Source organism: Quercus robur, chromosome 9, assembly GCF_932294415.1.
Source record: "Quercus robur chromosome 9, dhQueRobu3.1, whole genome shotgun sequence".
In the NCBI taxonomy this organism is placed as follows: Eukaryota; Viridiplantae; Streptophyta; class Magnoliopsida; order Fagales; family Fagaceae; genus Quercus; species Quercus robur.
Genome location: NC_065542.1, coordinates 28652715 through 28676668, shown reverse-complemented (window position 1 = coordinate 28676668; position 23954 = coordinate 28652715). Strand labels below are relative to the sequence as shown.

The window sequence follows — 23954 nt, the reverse complement described above, 5'->3', positions numbered from 1 at the left end:
CAGTACCACCCTTGTTGATTCCACGTTTTCTGCGATGTGATCCTAAAATCTTTCATGAGAAAGAGAGAGAGAGATCCTAAATCTGTAAGGTAACCTTTTACAACGGATTTGTGTATATTTTCTTTCCTTAGGTGCAGGTTACTTTCGATAATTTTATGTGATGCTAACCCCACCCTTAACTATTGATGTATCAAAAAATTAATTTCAAATTAAAGAATTTAATACTTTCTTTTTTTTGGGATAGTTATAATATATTACTAATCTTGTAATTTGAACCCTATACACATAAATTCTTAAGTGCTTTGTGTATGGGAATGTGAAACTTGATATTAAGCCAAATAATATATATATATATATATATATATATATATATATCTAAGCATATGATGACATATTTAACGTAATATTCCCTATGTTATATATTTGTATATATTAAGAGGATTCAGAAAATTAATTTTTTTTTTCCTGTTAAAAATACTCCTAAATTAATTACCCAACAACTTAAAAATGTGGTTAAAATAGTAAATAGGCAAAAGAAAGTTAGTTTTTTTTTTACTGTCAAAAATACCCCTACCTAAAACTTAAAAATAGGGTTAAAATAGTAAATTGACAAAAATATTAAATTTCTACCTCTACGTTGAAATGTCTTTATACTTCTAATAAACTTCTACTTTTATGTTCATTTAAATTCCTACTTCTACTCACTAACTCCCTACAAAATAGGATCACTTTTTTGTTAGTTTTAAAACTCCTCCAATCTACAAAACTCACCCCACTTTTTTTTTTTTTTTTGTGATTAGAAAAAGTAGAAATCCCAAATTATAATAAATGCAAATTATTAATCTTTACCCAAATAATAGAAAAGTCTATGAGCACGCGCATGAGCGCATGCTTAAAGGCTAGTTGTTATTGTTGGTCTTATTTAGGAAATCCTTCTTCTTCTTCTTTTTAATAAGAATGTAATTTAATGTGTTGTCTTTCAGTTAAAAACGTGCAAGATTTCAAAAGTATTCTCATTAATTTAAATTCTAGTGATATAACGGTTGACTTGTTAAATGAAGTCAGGGTAACTTTGAAAATTTGTTTATTGACATTCAAAAAGTACTACATTTTGGGATTAAATAGAGAACCAATAAGTTAGGACGAGAGCAGTATCAATTTAAACCATTTTGAAATTTTATAATTTCTCATAATAACATTATAAAAATTAAGAGACAAAATTATTGAAATCATCGCAAATTTCTGTCCTTAATATAGCATTTTTCTTTTTCTAAAATAACAAAAATTGTAATATTTATAATTTTTATTTTCAAATTTAAGTAGACAACTAATTTGGAATACATGAAAAACTTGAACAATATTAAAAAAACTTGTCCAAGTTGAACAGGTTACAAAGAATTCACTAGGGCACCACATTTAATTGGATTTAACTAGATAATGTGCTTAAAATAATCTAATTAAAATATCAAACCGATATAGGTATCAAATCATTAGTCTAACCGGCGAGGCCAGCCCAAGATAATAACTATGGTTATACTTGATATAAGTCTTTGTTCATACTACATCATTTAATAAATTTTTATTGGATTAAAATTTTAAAAATCTTACCTTTAATTACATGTTCAATTTGGTCTTAACATGCACATTGATTTTTATATTAATCAAATAGTATTTCTTATCTAATCCATAAACTCAAGTGACACTTGTTAAAACTTTTAATAATATTACATCACTCAATAACTTTTTATTAGATGTGTATTTGAACAAAACCATGGTTGGATTACATATCTTCTTATACACACATGTTTGCAAAATTTCAAGATAATCAAAGATTAATAATTATTTCATCTATAAAATACTTAAATTTTAAGTTTTAGATTTTGTATTTTAAATTAAGTTAAAATATGAGTTTATTGATCGAATAATAAATAACGTCCAATTATCACAAATTTTGTGTGTGTGTGTGTGTTAAAAAGAATATTAATAATGTGTATAGTCCAATAGTGAAAATTTTAAAATATTAGTCTAATAGAAGTAACTGATTGGTGTAACATTAATAAAGAGTTACACTTGTCTCTCTCTCTCTCTCTCTCTCTCTCTCTCTCTCTCTCTAGAGAGAGGGTTGAGTTTAAGTTACACCCAATGTAACTCTAAGTAATATTACACTGCCTAATATTTTTTAATTAAATGTGAATTTTGATAAATCCACGGCTGAATTAGATTATCTTTGTATATCCTTCATCTTTACAAAATTAAATATAACCAAAGATCAATAGCGATATTATCAATCAATTATTTAATTTAAGTTTTTGTTGTTTAAAATAATGTATAAAATATGAGTTTATGGATCAAATGGTGAATTATATTTAATTAACATGAAAATTGGCATACACGTTTAGAACATATAGAACGTGTAATTCAATGGCATTTCAAAATATGAATTCAATAACAAATTATTGGATGATGTAACATTACTTAGAGTTATACCAGTTATAACTTTAACCATTGTTACACCATTTAATAAATTATTATTGGATTGTGCATTTTGACAAATATACCGTTGGATTACATTATATTCATATACTCTCCATGCTTGAAAATCTTCAAGGTGATCAAAGATCAACAATCATGTTATCAATTAATTGTTTAAATTCATGTTTTTGTAGTTTAGAATTGTAAGGACCCAAATTGGAGCTTCAGCCCACTAGGAACAGTGGATGATAGCCCAACAGGCCCTAAACAATGTATTTGTAAGAGGATGGGTTTTACAAGATAAAGTCCTAGCAAATCCAATATGGGCCAAAGTTGACAGGAGTTATAATAATAAGACTAAATGCGTAAAAATGATAGAAATAACGCTACTTAGTCGAGTCCAAGGATGTGATGTTCTTGTATTTAATCAAGTTTATCTAAATATAGGGTATTCTTCTTTTTTTCTTCCTTCTTAGATTACATGCCCCATTTTTGTGGTGGTCATTCACTTATATAGTCCCTTACACTTACATCTCAGCCTTCCACTTGTTGGTTTCTTAAGAAATTTCTTGGATGCTTGTCCCATTTGGACCTCCTGGAAGCTTTGTGAGGAGATATTAGCTGGGATGATACTATTCAAGTGTCATATCTCTATAAATACGGCTAGTTCATTTGGTGTAGTGCATTTAATGTGGTGGTAGAAACCTTCTTCTCAGATATTTCTTCTTTTGTTGTAGGCCCAAATCTACTACTTTCCCTAAAGTTTATATCCCCAAAGTAATTAACCCCCTCAAGATCTCTCGAGGTAGCTTGGCTCCTTAGGGGCCCCGGTCACTCCATCACCCTCTTCCTTTCTCCTTGGCCCATTCTCCTAGGCCTATACAAACCTTTCAATCATCCTCAGATATTCTCTCGTCCTCGAGCATGGCCCATAACCCAATGAACGTGCTCGGTTTACCTATCCTCACAAGAATAATTAATAAAAGATGAGTTTATGGATCGCATTATAAATAACATTTGATTGGTAAGAAAATTGGCATGCATGTTAAGCACATATAGAACATGTAATTCAATAATGATATTTTTAAAATATAAATTCAATATCATATTTACATCTTATGTAAAAGTCAATACTTTAAAATATCTGCTTCTTCTTTACTTTATTACTTACTAGGCTTATTCTAGAATTTTAAATTATTCAAAAAGTAATAAAGTAAAGAAGCAGCAAATATCAAGTGGTTAACCATACAATACACTAAAAACTTAAATATATATTTGATAGTATATATTAAAAAAAAAGAAGTAAAACTAGAGAATTTATAATAAAAAATATAATAATAAAGAGTTGTGTTAAAGTTACACATCGATTTCAAAATATGAATTGAATAACAAGTTATTGGATGGTGTAACATTACTTAGAGTTATACTAGATGTAACTTTTAACTATTGTTACACCATTTAATAACTTATTATTGGATGTGCATTTTGACAAATATATTGTTGGATTACATTATATTCATATACTCTCCATACTTGAAAATCTTCAAGGTGTTCAAAGATCAATAGTCATATTATCAATTAATTTTTTAATTTAAGTTTTTGTAGTATAGAATAATTAATAAAAGATGAGTTTATAGATCGCATGGTAAATAACATTTGATTAGCATGAAAATTGGTATGCATGTTAAGCACATATAGTGTCCGTTTGGATTCCACTGAAGCTGCGTCTGCGTTTGTGAAGCTACGTTTTCGTTATTTTTTTCTTTTTTTTTTGTTTTCACGCGTTTTGGAGTAATGCGGTTACTGTTCATGCACTGTTCATTGAACAGTAACCGCAAATGTTGACTTTTCACAGTGAACAGTGTATACGTGCACTGTTCTCACAAATTACACTTTTCAACAACTTTTTCATTAAAAATGGGTCCCACGGTACTATTCACACATTTAAAAATTATTTTGCTACAGTGTTTTTAGTTTTCAGTTTTCAATTTCAACAAAATAAGTTTTATCCAAACAGACCCATAGAACATGTAATTCAATAAAGATATTTTAAAAATATAAATTCAATATCATGTTTACATCTTGTGTAAAAGTCAATACTTTAAAATATCTACTTCTTCTTTACTTTATTACTTAGTAGGCTTATTCTAGATTTTTAAATTATTCAAAGAGTAATAAAGTAAAGAAGCAGCAAATATTTTGAAGTATTGACTTTTATATATATATATATATATATATCAAGTGGTTAACCATACAATAGACTAAAAACTTATATATATATATATATATATATATATATATTTGATAGTATATATTAAATTAATATATATAAAAAAAAAGTAAAACTAGAGAATTTATAATAAAAATAATAATAAAGGATTGGGTTAAAGTTACACCTGGTGTAACTTTAAGTAATGTTACATCACTTGATATTTTTTTAATTAGATATGAATTTTAATAAATACACTGTAGAATTACATTATCTTCGTATATTCTCCATACTTACATAATTTAAAAATGATCAAATATTAATATTATTGTCATCAATCAATTGTTTAGATTCAAGTTTTTGTTGTTTAAAATAATGCATAAAAAATGAGTCTATGAATCGAATGGTAAATTACATCCGATTGGCATGAAAATTGGCATACTTGTTAAAAACGTATAGAACATTTAATTCATCCACTGGATTTTCAAAATATGAGTTTAATAATAAATAATTGGTTAGTGTAATATTGCTTAGACTTACACTAAGTGTAACTTGAACCTGACCCAAAAATAAATACCTAATTTAATTTTAGTTTCTTTAGAGAAGACAATTTAGTCAAGATTTATTTGGTCTTGGATTACTTTATCAAAAAGAAAGGACAAGTTTTAATTAGTTTAAACCAAACATAATACTATTTATAATTCTAAAAATTAAACTAAATTAAATATATATATATATATATATATATTAAAATGTTGAGATGGAAAATTTTGAGCTTTCAAAAATTTATGTGACAACCTTAAAGGAAGTAAATAAAAATTCAAAAACTTTCATTTTTGTATTATACTAGTAAGTAATCCAGTATTTGCACAAGAAAATTCAACAAAATACTATATTTTCTCTTTGTTTTGATTTTTTTCTAAATTTATAATTTGATAATTATAATTTTTGTTGATAGAGATATATTATGGTTATGTTTATATCCAGAATTATTTATTCTACCAGTAAAAGAAAATATGAGGTGACAATATTTTAATGGATGTTGTAAATTTATGAGGTTTTATAGGGAATCTTTAAGAATTAAAAACTCAATTAAAAAAATATATTAGAATAATGACGTAAAGAAATGTGAGATTTTGATTCTTTTTTTTTTTTTTTTTACTAATGTCATTAAAACTATCTAGTTAATTAGAGATTTTTTTGAAACTTTAATAGAATTTCCCCTAAAGTAAATTAAATGTCTTAATAATTAATGAGCCACTTATCAAAATCACATTAATTTTGCAACATATTACACATAAATATAATCAAAACAATTACTTGAAAATGTTGGTAATAGAATTTTAAATGAGTAGACTACATATTTGGTCCATATCTTTTATACTATATCTCATTAATTAGTAAATTAATTATTTATTTTTTGATAGGATATATTTCCTCAATTAAGGGATAATATTTAAGAACTTTTAGTTTAGGTAAAATTTTATCATTTAAATTTCAACAAATTTAAATCCTATTCAAACTAAAAGTCTATTCTAAAGAAAATTTAAACTTAAATCCTAAAAATGATTCCCAAAATTTCCCAAAATTAAAACAAATTTAAATTCAATGCAAACTAAAAATCAATTATCAAAATTTTGTAAACTTAAATCCAACACAAACCACATTTTTGTTTTTGTTTTTTTCCTCAAGTTGCATGATTTAATAATAATTTAAAACAAATTTAAATACTATTTTAAAAATTTTCTAAACTTAAATCCCACACATGACACAACCGACATTTATTTATTTATTTTTCCTCAAGTTGCATCTTATTAAATTAATATTTTATTAGGATATTAAGCTACAAAACTCTTAACTAAGGGATGAGATTTAACAATAATTTAATTTAGACAAAGTTTTATCATCTAAGTTCTATAAATTTAAATTCTACTCCTACTAAAAGTCTGTTATCAAAATTTTCAGAACTTGTATATATTCAATCATGGCATTTCGATACAATCTCTCTTAACCAATAGGTTGTCCCTATAATTAAATCCCATACAATACATCCCATGTTGTTGTATTTTTTATTTTTTTCAAAATGCAACTTATGTTTATGTTTTAATCTAATAAATTCATCTTACTTATTATTCTTTACTTCTGAATTTGTGTGCAGGATATTATCTTAAAGGAAGTTTACTATAAAGAAGGAAAACAATGGACACTGATTTAAGTTCTTGGTTCTCTTATGTAAGTTTTTTATTTTATTCTCAATTTTTGAACTCTTTTGTGTATGTTTTGATTTTCAGTTTTGGTTATTATATTTGATTTGTGAGTGTGTTGATTTTTTCAATTAGACTATCATTAGGAAAAAAATCGGTATTGAGGAACTATTTTGTTTATTAGGGTACCTCTGGTATACTGTAATGATTATTACATGGAAATATATATGAATAAACATTACAAAGAATACATTAAGTTGGAATGTAGTAAGTATTACTATTCATTAATTTGTAATAAGTATTATTATTTATTAGTTTGGTGACCATTTAGGAATAGAATCCTAAATATGTATCCACAATTTGGTAGAGTATGAAAAGAAGGTGGAATGAAATCATTTTTAAGTCAAATTTTCTAAAATACTCTTATTTTATAAAATTATATTTGCACTTTTTGAGGATCTAGCTTAACTTTTTTCAAAAAAAAAAAAAAAAAAAAAGCATAACATTTTTTAAAAAAACAAAAAGTGGGAGAAGAATCTAGCTTATTATGTATAAATTTAATAATTAATATATATGTTCTTTGTTTAAAAATTAATAACTCCATAAAAGTTATATAAGAGAAAATAAAAGTTATACAAGGATCTAGCTTATTTTCTTTCTCTTTGAAGATGTGGCAATTAATGGCTTTTTAGGAAATTTTGTAAAAAGGTTATTACATAAGGTTAAGGATTAGACATTCAATGCTTTTGATAATGAATAGTTATTTCTCATTTTAAAAAATAGCTATTCATAAGGAATAACTATTCATAGTAATAAAAACATAATCAAATAACCAAATAGTTATACCATAAGAATATCTATTATATTAAAGTGACTATTATAGTTTACTAAACATGCCCTTATTGTTTGTGCTCGCTAGGGCATAGATGAAATATAACCCAAATACTATTTGGGTTATAGATATGGAATGAGTTTGATCATTCCTATTTGGCAAATAGGAATGATCAAACTCATTCCATATCTCATATTAAGAAATTAACAAAAAGTACAAAAAAAAATTTAAAATATAAAAATATATAAACACTAAAAAAGTCTAAATTCCAAAGTCCAAAAAAAGTCTAATTATTTTCATTAAAATTATTTACTTATTTTATAATTTATTATTACTATTTATTTAATAATTTAATTTTAATTATTTTAAATTTTTTATCTTACTTATGAATCTTCATCAAACCATGTATCGCACCAGGATAATACTAGTGTGTAAATATTTTACTATAGTAATATATATATATATATATATATTTTTTTTTTGAGAAATTTTACTATAGTAATATTAGTAGTGTGTGTGTATATATATATATATATCAAATTATGATTTATACGAGTAAGGAAATCTCGTTCTCTTTAAGGCATTTCTCACCATCATGAGAGAATATGCTACATGTTTTAATTGATGTAGCGGGATCGATAAGTAGCACATTGCTCCCATCATACAATAGCACAGGCATATACACTATAAGCTTCATGAGTCTACATTACACCACAAACTGAACAAAACGCCCCCAAATCAATACCTTTATTTACCCACATAATAATCTATACAAAATTGCTCACCATATATTTGTATTCTCATCTATCAATTTTTTTTCCCCACATTTGAGTGTGCATACATCCAAAAGGCATCTTAGATACACTTCTCAGGAGTGGTAAGACTCTTTTATATAGAGATAGAATGCATGTAACTTATTATAATAATTTAATCTCAATATAATAACAATATAAATTACAAAGATAATATGGTTAATGAGATATTAATTAATATTGAACCTTTTTTTTTATGATGGGGAAGGGGGTGGTAGGGTTTAAACCACAGGTATATGACATTACAATTGATACCATTACCAATATTGAGCTATCACTTGAATCCAACTATTTGAGTTAATGGGGTATAATATTTCAAAATAAATTTTGTAATTACAAAATTATGAATATAAATATTCATTCATTTTTATTAGTAAAATGCAACAACACTAGTTTCTTTTATTTAAATAATTACACCAACACTTTCATAATAACTAACGAGAATGTTGCCACTTTTCATAGAGAGAAAATAATCATTTAATGCAACCACAACTCTTATGACCCAACTTTTTTGACTTTTCATAGAGAGAAAACAATCATTTAATGCAACCGCAACTCTTATGACCCAACTTTTTTGATGTAGTTATGAACCTATGATATAGATATAGATAATGGGTTGAAAAAGTCAAAGTTAAACATGTTTTTCCCGGTAGGACTTTAAGTATTTAAAACTTGTATTTAATTATGTAATTTTTTTTTCTTTGCCAACGTACATATCAGACAATTATAGGGAAAAATCTTTTAATGGTAGTTTCAAAATGTAGGTTTGGAGTTTTGAATTCAGGACCTCACAAATTTCATGAGAACTTAGGAATTACTAGACTCACCCTTAGAGTTCATACTTGTCATCTAGCAATACATATTTTGCTCATATAAACATTTTTCCTCTATTAATTTTCCTTTACCTTGTCTCCCTCTCTTGTTTCAACATCTCAAATACGTAATAAGTATTATAAAATATTTTGAACTACACATTTTGGTGATGGTTATGGAATATGGACCCAATATTTTTGTTGATTATTTTGAGGGAACCAAAACCTTCAAATTAATAAATTAACTACTCTACTCAATAATAATATATATTTTTGCCTACTTTTTATTATTCAGCATCAAGCAACTTATATATAAATACATGACTTTACAAATTATACGGACCTAACATTTAGATTCAAATAAAAACATAATATCGGTAGATAAGATTTATTCATCTCACCCTTATCTATTTACCCAAGTTAATAACAAAAATACAATTTCAAAATAATAAAAAGACATAGGATAAAACACACATAAACAGTGACTAAACCAAAGAAACTACCCTAAGTCTCAATGCAACGTTCTATGAAAGTTCTTTTTTTTTTTGAGAAACCGCCGTTCTATGAAAGTTCTAAGGACCACAAACAAGTAAAACAACCCTTAAAATTATATAATCTTATGTGATGTATATTTCTAGGATAGTGCCAATCTGAAGGACCACGAAGTCACGAACGAGTGAAACAGCTGTCAAATTAACAGTACTAGTACTATAGTATGGGCAAATTCCAACGCAGTCAAAGAATCGATGAATCTCAATACATTATTTATTATTGACTAAAAGTTCTTCTTCTTGCTTCTAGTGTCCTTTGTTTTTTTGCCTGTGTCCTGTAGGCTATGGACAATGGTCAGATTTACACTTGTAATTTCTTATTCAAAAATCTACGGCGTAAGCTTAAAATTTGGTCAATCACAGTATTATGTATTACCAATTGTATTTGTATTATCTTCTCAAAAAAAAAAAAAAAAAAAAAAATTGTATTTGTATTAGGTGAAGATTGAATGGTCAAACGAAATTAAGAACCATCTCACTTTGAACTTTGAACTTTCAAAGACTTTTTAGCCTCGAAGCCCAAAAACAAATACAGAGTATACATATAATCATGGTAATAAACTAAATCATGTTTTCAAATTGAATTTTAAGTGAAACACGATTTCAACGCATAAAATCGTTGAAACTGAATTTGAATTAAAAAAAAAAAAAGGTTAGATTCCTAAATAGCTTTAAAATAATGTATTTATTTAGATAAAAAATTATTGAAATAATATAATTTTACAAATTTTGCCCCAAATATACTGTCCAGTTATTTAGTTAATTTGAATTGATAAAATTTGGCTATAAACTTGGTTATAATCTATGGTTACAACTTCACTTAATATTTTTTTATTAGATGTGAATTTTAATAAATCCATCATTGAATTACATTTTCTTTTTATATCTTCCATAGTTGTAAAATTTCTAAAAAATTAAAAATCAATAACTATGTCATCAATTTATTGTTTAAATTGCAAGTTTTATAGTTTAAAATTACGTATAAAAAATAGGTTCATATATCATGTACTAAATAACATTCGATTGTCACAAAATTTTATGTTGTTTTAAGAGCGTAAAGAATATGTAATCTAATGGTTAAATTTGTAAAATATATAAAAATGTTAATTTTTTTAAAGTTGTAACCTTAAGTGACAACTAAGTTTGTAGCCTTAGACTACAACTAAATTTGTAGTCAAACTTTTGTCTAACTCAAATTATGATATGTCAATACTAAATATTCATTTAATGAGGTTGAGAATTTTTTTGGTTTTCCTTTTATTTCCTTTTTTATTTTTCATTTTTGCTGATAAGGCTTAAAAGTATATTAATTGACATGTGCCACACGATGCTTAGCTAGATAACATCAATTTTAGTCACGGGAACTTAGACCTTTGAGTGATTTTGCATTTTAGGATATTGCTTCAAAAATAAATTACCTAGAATATTCTTGGTTCATTAATAGATTAGCTCAAAAGTCATCAGGAGCTATAACTACATGTACGTACCCATCAAAATCGACGCATTGTTACGAAACTCAGTCAAGTAAATTAGAGACCACATTCAAGATAGGTTCATTGTCTCCATTAATTGTTAGGTTAGGTATGTACATCACTTACTATGCAAGACTAGTCCAAATGTATAATAGGGCTATGGAAGCAGCGACGATAGAGCATTTTTGTCCAATCTTTTCTTGATTAAGTAGTAAACGAGATTAAACTATTCAACTAATAAACACATGCATCTCACTGTCACTGTTATGTGTTGAATATTCTATAACATTCGGTACTATGAAAGTGATTACTCAGCCCTGTAACTCAATAGAAAAAGACTTACAGACCAAGTCTCCCTATCCTTCTTTGAAAGTCGCATAAGCCGCCAACAAAATATGCAGCTTTCCAAGGTCAACAATTTAATATATACTTACATTTCAATTAAACTCAAGGGGAAAAGGATTTCTAGTTTTTTTTTTTAAAAAAAACACTCAATGGGGGAAATGTGATTAGGAATCCTTTTCATGACAACAATTTGAGGGGCCTATGTGTGTGCCCATTGAATCTAAATCCAGTTGTCTCTTTTTTTGGATGGACTAAATCCAGTTGTCTCTTGTTTAGTCACATTAAATGAGCGAAATTGACATGAAAGGGAAGCTAAATTTTAGTCCAACTTACCATCTAATCAAATACTACTATTTGTGAAACATGAGGTGGGAATTTGTTTTCCCAAAACATAAAAATTAAGTACGAAATCGATATTTAGTTGACTTAGAAAGACTTTAGGCTTATCTATGGACATGTTACAATGTTATAGGAAATTTAAAGATAGGTATCCAAGACTTAATTGATAAGGACCAATTTGTTAGCTCTTTTCTCCTCTTTTTCAGAGATTTAATTGAAAAGCTATCATTTATATGAATACTTGCATCACTAAACTATTAAAGAAATTCAAGCTTAGGGATTATTACTAGAAAAAAGAGAGGATAAATCATTATTTAATTTAAGAAAAAATTGTGGGAAAGTTAAAAAAAAAAAAAAAAAAAAAAAAAAAAAAAAAAAAGAAGAAGAAGAGAGGAAAATACATGTATAAAGCATGAATGATTGAATTACTAGGTAATTTCGTATATTCCTTACCTCTTACTCGTATTCTTATAGAGATTCCATCATCCAAAAAAAGTTGTAAGCTAATATAGCAATTCCTAATAAAAAGTTTTAGTAACCCAATTTAGCACAGCTTGTTCTTTCTTTTTTTGGCCAAAGTTTTTGAAACCTTTTCCCAGATCTTTTTTTTTTTTTTTTTTTGGTAAACATTTTTCCCAGATCTTTGCTAAATTATGCTGGAAGATTGTAATATACTAGCTAGCTACAAGCTCAACAGAACATTTTTCTAATCTGGCTATGTATTAACTTTGTTACTTTCTTAAGGGGTATATAAAAAATCTGTAGAAAACGCGTAACCTTAAAATTTTAACGTAAAATTCCAGGTAGCTTCTGATTCTAAAACACGTGAAGTTCAGTAACCGACCGCGCAGGAGACACATTATTGCAATGGTGGTTAGTCCCAAATTTCCAATTCCAAGTATGCGTTCCACGGTTTTTAGTGCATCCAAACATTTCCTAACATATTTCAAGATTTTTAGGGCAGTTTGGTAGGGCATTTCAAGTAACTTTTTGAGCATTTTAAATGTATTTACACATATTTTTACACATTTTTTCACCTACACTTATATTAAAAATACTTAAACAAAGTTACTCAAATTTTTCTACTAAACACCCTTAATTTTTTTTTTTTTTTTTTTTGGATGTGGTTAGAAAAACACAATTTTACCATCTCACAATTATAACTAATACCGTGTTTTGGAACTAAAATTTAAGCCACCGTGTGTAACACTGTAACTTGCCTCGGTCAGTAGGGCAGTTACAAGGTCAAAAACTGCATGAAACACCAAAACACGTTAACAAACCAACAACCCCACATTTGTTAGCATTATAAAAAAAAATATCATCTGGGCCCTTAATTATCATTATTTATAATTTTTAAATAAACTAGTTGAACACTTTTTCTTTTTTTTTAATTAAAAAAACTAGTTGAATACATGAATTATTATTATTATTAATTATAATTTTTTGACATTGATTTTCTTCAAACGGAAAGGTGGTACTTATAGATAAGGTAAGCTTAGATTAAAGTAATGATTAGCTTAGCGTCTAGCTAGGAAGATAGATGCCTCTCTTTGAAAACAAATGTCAGTTGAAAATTTAACCGGACATAGATATATATAAATAACCTCTTGTTCCTTACAATTTCCCGAAGATTTGATAGACTACGGCACGGTAGCTTGTGGGGGTACTATCTTAAAGTCATATATGAAACCTTATGTAATATGCAAAAATAAACTTTTTTTTTTCTTCTCTTAATGGTGTCAAAATATGAACTTTCTTTCTTTTATTTCAAAATGGAGTTTGAGTATTTGAAATGGTTTTTGCAGAGAGAAAGAGAGAGAGAGAATGATGGGTTTTCCTTCTTTCTCAAGACTGGTTTAAGTGGGCTTATAGTTTGAAGTTCTGAAAAGCTGGTTGGTATGTATGGTTTTATTTCTATTTTGTCCTTGGAAGTTTATTTTGGAATTTCCTTTTGCACAGTTTTCTGGGAATTTGAAGCATTTTGTTGTTTTCATTGAACTTTTTTTTGGTCATTTCATCAACTTTTATCCGTATGTCGGTCTGAATTCTTGTGGGGTTTCAAAATTGTTTCTTGTTTTCTGTAGTTTGAGTCATATTTTCATGGAAGTTTTCATCTGGGTTTCAAAATTCAAGAATGGACATTGAGCTAGTTCTTTGATTATTTGTGTGCCACTTCATGACTTTTCAAATCTCTACGTAAGCTCTTGGGTTTTGAATTTCTTTTGTTACAGCATGAAGTTTGAGTAGTAGTAATAATAGTAGTATTTTTTATGAAATTTATACCTCGGATTTGGATGTCAAGTCTCTCTGTCATTGGGAAAACGTTATCTGTGTCCTGGAAAGTTTTGTTCTTTGAATTTGATTTATATTTATAATATGATATTAATCCATTTCTCACTCTCTGTGGGTTTGGTCAGAAATTCTATTTTTAAATTATGTTTTGGAGCAATTAGAGATGTATTGCTTCTGGATTCTATGTTGTCTGTCGTTGTTTGCTTAGAGAAAAGAATATTCTAATGATCTTTTCAACAAAGAGGGAAATTCTTTATTTGTCAGTTCTGATTTTACGTTAATGCTTCTGTTCGCCCTTGGCATGTTGGTTTTGTATGTTTCTTTTGTAAAATTTGACTTTGGCATATGTATAGTGGGTGATTTTGAAGAAGAAAAAAAAGGACAAAATTTTATGCTATTGCAAATATCTCTGTTGTACAGTTCTTGAATGAATTGGAAATCAAGGGGACCCCTCATTTTTCAGGATATATATCCTGAATATTTGTTTGCCTATTGCTCCATGGCTGCAACTAACTGTTCTCTCATGGTTTTCTTTGTGATTTTACAGGTTAATTTCTGTTAGCAACAATGGCCACAGTAATGGAGAAAAGTGTAAAGGAAGAAGCTGACAATCTTGCATCTTTGCCTTCCTTATCTTCAGTGGTTGCAGTAGCTGTCAATGGAAAGAAAAAAAGCAAATATGTAGTAAAGTGGGCACTGGAGAAGTGTGTTCCTGAGGGAAAGGTTATCTTCAAACTGATACATGTCCGTGAAAGGATTACTGGAGTTCCTACACAAAGTAAGCTATGTTCCTTCAAATTTATGCGTTCAAATGGGAAATGATATGTAGACTTCAACAGTTTTTTGTTAAATTTTCCTAACTCATGTAGAAACTTCATAGGAACATAAGAAAGGGCTAATTTTACCCTTTTAAAAAACAGTAAGGACAGGTCTATTCAGTTTTTGTAGTCATTGAAGTAATGTTCTATCTGGTAATGCCATTTTCCATAAAGTTTATATTCAAAATGTGAAACATTACACTTGCCCAAAAAATAGATCAGGATTCTAATAGTGCTGACTTCAGAAAATTTCATACCATTTCTGCCACCTTGAAGGTCATTAGCATGAATATGGTTCAGAAAATCATTGATTTGGATATCCATGTTGCATACAATTTACGTGGACATTCTCGTCTGGGGTTTGAATACATCCCTAGTAAATTTTACTATTGGGTTTTGTGTAAGGATTAATTCTTTCCATTATGGCCTTATGGGAGAGTTGAGGAAAAAGAAAGGGGAATTGGAAGAAGTACCTATGACTGGAAGCTGAATTCTCAAGTAATTTGATGATGTTCCTATCCTTCCACTTTACTTTCTCAAAATTTAAAAACTGACCTAGTGTTTAAATTTCAAACTTTAGAAAGACCACTTTTGATTATATAATTTTAAGCAACAGAAAATAATCTGTGGTTTTCACCAAATAATCTTCTCTATGTTATTCCAGTGGGAAATTCCATTCCGCTTTCACAAGTACGGGAGGATGTAGCAGCTGCTTATATAAAGGAAATTAATTTTCAGACAAGTCAAATGCTTCTTCCTTACAAGAAATTGTGCGCTCAGAAAAAGGTCAATATATCTTGTGTTTTGAAATTTAATCTTGGATAAATTTAAGGATGGGATCCTAACTCACTTGGTTCTGGATATAGGTGGAAGTAGATGATATAGTTATTGAATCAGATGATGTGGAAAAAGCAATAGCAGAGGAGGTTGCTAAACATGATATCCACAAGCTTGTCATAGGAGCTTCATCACGTGGCTTGTTCACAAGGTATTTACTTAGCATGTTTATGTCATCTGTACTATCATTTGTGCTATCATCTTCTATTTTAAAAGAACAGATTGGAAATATCATCGCATTCTTTCATACGTAGCTTTCAAGCTCAATTCTCCATCTGCATCATGAATGCTCTTGTTAACAAGATACTATCAATGTTTGAAGGAAACTTAAGGGTCTATCCTCAAAAATCTCAGCGAGCACTCCAAGATTTTGTACAGTCTATGTTGTTTCGAGAGGAAAGTTGTCTTCCGTACGCCCATCCAATACAGAAATGAATGGAAGCTTTAAAGATGACAGTAGTGAAACAAGTTGTTCTAGCCAGAGTTTGTCAAGCCACACTTCCAGCTCACTGACAGGTATATGCACTTCGCTTAAGTTCTGAGCTACATCTGCTCAATGAATAAGAGTATGGTATAAAATGCATTTTCAAACTAACCTGTGGAGGAATGTACTTATTTTTTCTTTTTTAAGGATTCCTGCTGCTTGCTTTATTACTCTGTCTTACATAATGCATAAATGTGTTATTAATAAATTTTGACATGTTTTTGCCTGATGTTGCACATAAACATGATGTTGAAAGATATTATTTATATTGGATGACCTTCAAAGTACCAATTCTATCAGCAAAATGATGGAGGATTCAGCAACTGGTGCTGGCAAGCCAGAATACAGCTTAAAGCTGCAATACATGCTTTAGAGACTCTTCAGAAAACGCACTTCCTTTTCATATTAAAAATACAAATAATTAATTGCTGTGCATACTATATGCTTCTAGAAATGCAAACACAAAATTCTGCCAATGCATCTTTGCAGTGCTTCAAATTTTCCAAAATTTTTTTTTGGGGGGGGGGGGGGGGGGGGGGGTTTCTTTTTTACTCTTTTAATTACAATGTCTCAAAGGGTTTGTTACATTCCTACACTGACCTAAGTTTGTTTCAATACTAAATAAAGCATGCCAACAGTTCTAACTAGGATTTAAGTTATCCTCTCTCTCTCTCTCTCTCTCTCTCTCTCTCTTCTCTCTCTATTGGAACTAAACTTGAAAACATCTGCCAATCTTTTATGGATTTTAGTTTAGTAAATTGGATTATTGGCTCATAATTTAAAGGATGACAAATTTATGAGAGGTGGTTTTACCAGATGAAAGTTGTAACACATCTCTTCTTCTTTTTCCTGGCACGCACAGATTATGCTTCGGTTGCTTCGCACTCTCATTTCTGTTCTCCTTCACTACCAATGCAGCGATTTCAAGCTCTTTCTACTATTAACCACAACCTTCTTAAGACAGGAACAAATTCAGTTGAAACAAACCATTCTAGATGCCAGTCCTTGGATGTTGAGGAAAGGAAGGACGATATGAGTTCTTATCCCAATAAAGCAGATTCTGAACCTGCATTGAATTGGGCCTATAGTTGCAAAACCTTGCCAACAGATGATCAATCATGGATTTCTGATCAAGCTTCCAACTTAGATGCTCTCACCGATTATCCTTCATCAGATACTCAGGTAGTCTTATCTAATTTCTTTTGATTTTGTATATCGGTGCTAATGAGCTTCCTGTCCAAAAATGCTTACCTGCTGGAAAATTGTGTTGGATTCTGCATGTGCTTTGGATGGAAATAATATATATATATATATATATATATATATATATATATTTGAATTTAAGTTGTATGTGATATAGCTTTGGCATCATTGAAAATATTAGGACATATAAGTTTCATTAATGAATATAAAAGGTAGTGCTAACCTTTTCCTTTTAAGATTTTTTTCCCCTTTCGTTTTAAAATACATGCATTCTGGAAATCATGAAATTGTACATTGCTAAAGAGTCATTGCTTTACTTTTCTTTATATGTGAGAATAGTTTATGGTGATTGAGAGGTGTAAAACACCCTCTTTTGACAACTATGTAATATTGCAAAAAAGCATTTATCTAAATAATTGAGAGAGAAGTTTTTTTTTTCAAGACTGAGAAGAGAATAATTTCCATAATATATATGTTGATTTCAATATACATTTGAAAGTCAATACAACACGTGTTTGTATTTCTGAAGTTTCACATTGGTTTTCACTTATATGGGCAGGAAATTGATTTTGAGCTGGAAAAGCTAAGAATAGAACTCAGACATGTCCGAGGAATGTATGCAATAGCTCAAAGTGAGACAATAGGTGCTTCCCGGAAGGTAAATTATGGTTTTCTTTTGTTTACAAAAGATCCTTTTAGCTGCTGTTTCTCTTTACATCTAAGCTGGCTACATGTTAGATAAGTGATTTTCCAAGATTTTGGATTTTGATCAGACTGGTGAATTCTGGCTATTTTATTAATTATTTTTGTCCCTTAGTCATCTTGTCTTTCTTCTTCATTGCTTCATCTTTGATATCTTATTTGAATACTTCTAACAATGTATCTACAAAGACAGAAAATAGAGTGAGATTCATGATTTTTCAGCTTCACCTTTAAATTTTTTAGCCACAAACTCCCCACACTGCACCACTGCCTTTATTCATACCTATGAATAGTGAAGCAAGATACACATAGCCGATCTCAATTGCTAAGGATTAATGATTAAATAAGTTGAGCTAAGTCATTCAGGCCATCTGAAATTTAATATAACGTGAACTATGTAACCAAACTCTTGCCATGACTTCCATCATAGTAAGCATTCATAACCCTTTTATTTTATATTTTTTGTAATTCTAGAATTTATAAATTGTCTACCTATATTGCAAGCTAAATGTTTTCCTTTGGGAATCATATATGGAGTCAATATCATTACTATTTACAAAAATATATGCAATGTGAATTCATAAATTTGCTTATCTATTTTGTATACAAAGGAGCATCATCCAGCAGGCCTTTTTCTGAAGTTCACCCAAAAAAAAAAAAAAAAAAAAAAAAAAAAAAGGAGCACTGAACAAAGTAGTAGAACATGTAATAACTAATACGTCATATACAATTGACAAATTCATGGAAATCCTTCTAGGACACAATTTATTGCAATCTTTTGGAGGGATGAAATGGTATATAGTTCTCTAATTGATATATTTGGAGGATGGAATGCATTATCAATGTTTTCCAATTATTTGTTTGAATTAATTGTACTTCATCAGTCTTAGTGATTATTATATCTGTTGTGGCTATTTCTCCTGATGGCTAATTGGGTAACAGAAATGTTCTATCTTGTGTTACATTACAGTTGGACTAGTCTGTCCACTAGGTACTTATTTTTATATTATCTCTTAATTGTTTCATTTCTTCAAGTAACATGCTCTTGTTATTTCCTTGATCAGCTACACAATCTCAGTGAACGCCGGATGGAGGAAGCAATGAAGCTCAAGGAGATAAATATCAAAGAGGAGAGAGCCAAAGAATTAGCAAGACAAGAGAAAGAGAGGCATGAAGCTGCAAAAAGAGAAGCTGAATATGTGAGAGAATGTGCTGAAAGAGAAGCCTCCCAACGGAGAGAAGCAGAGATGAAGGCTATTCATGATTCTAAAGAGAAAAAAAAGTTTGAGAATGCTCTTGTTGGTCCAGTGCAGCAATACCATAAGTTCACATGGGAAGAGATTGTGTCTGCCACTTCATCTTTCTCTGAAGATCTTAAAATAGGGATGGGGGCATATGGATCAGTTTATAAGTGCAATCTGCATCATACAACTGCAGCAGTGAAAGTTCTTCACTCCGAAGATAGTCACAAAAATAAGCAGTTCCTGCAGGAGGTAAACTGTAAAGACTCCCCCCCAGAACAAAAGAAAAAGTGTCAATTGAATGAAGAAACAAAAATAGTTCTTTGATCATTATGTACACATATTTAAGCATACACTTTAGCACTTAAGCCTTCCCACTTTCTGCAATTCAGTTGGTTTCCGGTTTACAAGGTGCATTGTCACTTATTCACCAAAGAAAGAAACTAATTAGAAGGCAATTTAGTATATGCTTTGCTGTGTTCCTGTAAATAATGAGTGGTAATCTTTATACCTTGTGATGTCCTGTTATTCTGTTAGGAAAAACTTTAAAAGGGGGGAACATAGGGTTACCCCAACTGAAATATTGACTGAATACTTACCTATGTTTTCCATTTGATTTCAGCTTGATATCTTGAGCAAAATTCGGCATCCCCATTTACTTCTCCTTCTTGGAGCCTGTCAAGATCGTGGTTGCCTAGTCTACGAGCACATGGAGAATGGTAGCCTGGAGGACAGGTTGCTCAAGAAAAATGGTTCACCTCCCATTCCTTGGTTTGAGAGGTGCCGAATAGCTTGGGAAGTAGCCTCAGCTCTTGTCTTTCTTCACAACTCAAAGCCAAGAGCAATAATCCATCGTGATTTGAAACCAGCAAACATTTTGCTTGATCATAACCTTGTGAGCAAGATTGGTGATGTTGGCCTTTCTACAATGCTTAAATCAGATGTTTCTTCTATGTATACTGTATGCTCTTACGCAGGGCCTGTTGGGACACTCTGCTACATAGATCCTGAGTATCAAAGGACTGGGATACTATCTCCACAGTCCGATGTTTATGCTTTTGGAATGGTGATTTTGCAGTTGCTGACTGCAAAACCAGCAATAGCACTAGCCCATGTGGTGGAAACTGCTTTAAGTGATGGTAAGTTATTGGAGATTTTGGATCAAGAAGGCGGGAATTGGCCAATTGAGGTGGCAAAGGAATTGGCTGAAATGGGACTGAGCTGTGCTGAGCTTCGGCGTCAAGATAGACCTGATTTGAAAGAGAAAGTACTTCCTGCACTGGAGAGATTGAAAGAAGTTGCTGATAGGGCTCGAGATTCAGCTTGCAGAGTGCCATCTGCACCTCCTAACCACTTCATCTGCCCAATTCTTAAGGTATGCTGCACAATCTTCTACTGCCAACATCTTATAGCTCTTTGTTTGGGGAAAAAAAAATGCTAATGTTCTTGTAAACTTATATTGTGATAATGATTTGCTGCATGTTACATTTAATTGGATGTTTGTTAAATTTTATTCATCAAGTGGGTTGAATTTTATGAGTCTGGACATAGCAATATGATTCAGTTTAAATCTAGTGAGTACCAATTTAAAATATTCTAATGCCTAGATATGTTTCTTCTTTTTTTTTTTTTTTTTGTATTTACTATTTGTACAGGAAATGGTGACCTGTTGGTCCTAGAAATCTGAAAGTAAAAGTGTACAACCTCATATAGGGAGGAAAGGTCTTGTAATTCTGGAAGAAGCAGATGTAGTGTAAACATAGATCTGTCTGGGCTAATGCTTGTTTAAAAAGGCCATATTTTATATTACATTTGAGATTTAACTCCTGTTTTTCAGTTCTCCAATTTCAAATTGGGATTGATAGACCTTTTGCTTTTGCTAATTTATATTAGCTATAAACCTCTTTTAACTTCAATTATACACCCCCTATATTTAGTATAAGTAAATGATAAAAAGAATACATGTGACCGATCTTGACTAGTTTGTTGACAATCTACAGTGATTGTAGCTTTCATTGTCTTCATGAATACCCTCTTGCAATAATTTGTCAATGAAATGTTATTTAATTTTGTTACAGGATGTGATGGACGATCCTTGCGTTGCTGCGGATGGTTACACTTATGACCGCAGAGCAATAAAGCAATGGCTTGAAGAGAATGATACATCTCCAATGACAAATATGCCATTGCCTCATAAGAATCTGATACCAAATTACACGCTTCTTTCTGCAGTTGTGGAGTGGAAATCTGGAATCCAATAACCATCCTCTATTGATTTTGCAGAATTACATCGACAATTGTTAGTGAATCATGAGCCTTCTTTTTGTAATTATAGTGGATTAGTTTAGAGGCCAATGACATTTCTCATTCATAATTATTTAGGACAATGCTGACACAGTTGTTTCCTTGCGGATTCCTTAATTGAAAACTCATCATGTAATTATATTTTTTGTGGGGAAAAAAGGAAAGAAGCAGCAAGAAACAAAAGTCAGCTGTTAATGTTTTAGGTGCTACTTCTCCATGTGGTTTTGCATATTAGAGTGCACGTGGTTTCAAATTTGAAAGATGGATTGTACATACAAAGAACATCTTTCTTTTGAAAGTGTACAGGTTTGTTTGGTTATGTTGTTTAAACAACGGTTTTTGTTATTTAATCAACACAACGCTTATTTTCACAACATTTTTTTACTCACACGTATTTCCACCACTTTTCTACCTACATGTATTTCCACAACACTTAAATGATGTTACTAGAACAATGTTACTAGAATATCATTATTATGTATAAACTCCACGTGGTTGCAGTGCAAGTCTCAAAATATCAAATGGCATATTTTGTGTCATCCGATATTAGCTACTATGGTTAGTGCAGCTTCATCTAAGATCCAATTTTCAGTTGAATCAAACTAAGATTATAGGCTTTAAGAGAGAGAGAGAGAGAGAGAGAGAGAGATCTTATGAAATTGAATAATTGTGCACATATTTTAGAAGTTGTAATTGACTCAACTAACGGAAATGTGATGCTAAACATGCTTGTGACTGATGGTTCTGTTTGCATCTTTAAAATTTTGCAAAATAATTTGGATAAAAGTCATATTAAATTCAATTACGACATGTGGAGCGTAAAAAGGAATATTGTTAGGGTAGCTTCAATTTCTCAATATAACATATAGGCACATTAATTTTTTTTATTTTTTATTTTGTTTTGTTTTGTTTAGTTGCACATCATTTGACTAAAAAACTTGGTTTAAGCCCAATTGTGTTACATTAAATTAGCCACACATTCTTGTACTTAAATTGTTGGGGAGGTAGCAATTTGGGAACACTTAAATTGCAAGGTTTTGCAAGGTTAATATAACATATAATGAAATTATTTGACCCAAAATTTTAAGTCAATGGGTTTAGGTCCAATTATGTTATATTAATTACATATTCTTGTCACTAATTAGTATCTATTAGAGGTTTTTTTTGTTTTTTTTATCATGTTAATAAGGGTATTTTTGTAATCATGCTATAAGCACTAATATATGGATAAAATTTAGCTATAAAATTGGTTGTAACTTAAGGCTACAAACTCACTCAATAAAATAAATATTATTACATATTTTAAAATTCTAATCGTTGAATTGCATGTTATTTACACTCTTAATACACATATCAAATTTTGTGTCAATCGAATATTATTTATTTTATGATCTATAAGCTTATATTTTATGCATAATTTTAAATTATAAAAACTTGCAATTTAAAAAATTTATTGATGATATAGCTATTGATATTTAATATTCTTGAAATTTTACAAGCATAGAGGATATAAGAAGAAGATGTAATCTAATGGTGGATTTATCAAAATTCACCTCCACTAAAAGATATTGAGTAAGGTTGTAGCCTAAAACTACAACAAATTTTGTAGCTAAAAGTTACAACAAATTTTGTAGCTAAACTTTGTCCTATAAATATATGTTAAGGCATGAGACTAACTGATAATGACTTCAAATTTTTCTTTGTTTCTTTTCTCTCTCTCTCTCTTTCTATTCTTCTCTTCATGGGTTTCAGTTAACTCAACTGATAAAGTTTCTGATGGTAGAATAAGAAATCTGTGGTTTAGTCTCTGCCTATACCAAAAATCGATTGTTGTCTTACTCTGATAATAAAGAACCCTTATTAAAAACCATAGGTTGAAACTATTTCCAAAAAATAAAAAAATTAAAAAAAAAATCTTCTCTTCCACATTCTTCTCACTTAATCCTAAATCTTTATATTCTACAACTCAACTATTTTCAACGTGACACTTCACTACGACAACAATTTTCAATGCGACACTTC

At 29.7% G+C, this 23954-nt stretch overlaps 1 protein-coding gene across 10 annotated transcripts; it reads left to right on the top strand.

Moving 5' to 3' along the window:
* The first annotated feature begins 6634 nt into the window (after window positions 1–6634).
* Window positions 6635–22306, top strand: LOC126700363 (U-box domain-containing protein 35-like). Of its 10 annotated transcripts, none has more exons than XM_050398473.1 (12): window positions 6635–6699; window positions 6840–6913; window positions 13857–13943; window positions 14891–15121; window positions 15826–15947; window positions 16028–16149; window positions 16321–16514; window positions 17345–17664; window positions 18245–18343; window positions 19452–19880; window positions 20251–21003; window positions 21707–22306. In XM_050398473.1, exons 4-12 carry the CDS (start codon window positions 14911–14913, stop codon window positions 21887–21889), a joined length of 2433 nt encoding a protein of 810 aa, XP_050254430.1. In that variant the 5' UTR covers window positions 6635–6699; window positions 6840–6913; window positions 13857–13943; window positions 14891–14910; the 3' UTR covers window positions 21890–22306. The 10 variants fall into 10 exon arrangements, with proteins under 10 accessions (XP_050254430.1, XP_050254424.1, XP_050254429.1 ...); XM_050398467.1 differs by having other exon boundaries at window positions 13857–13947; XM_050398472.1 differs by having other exon boundaries at window positions 13857–13951.
* Window positions 22307–23954: the final 1648 nt, after the last annotated feature.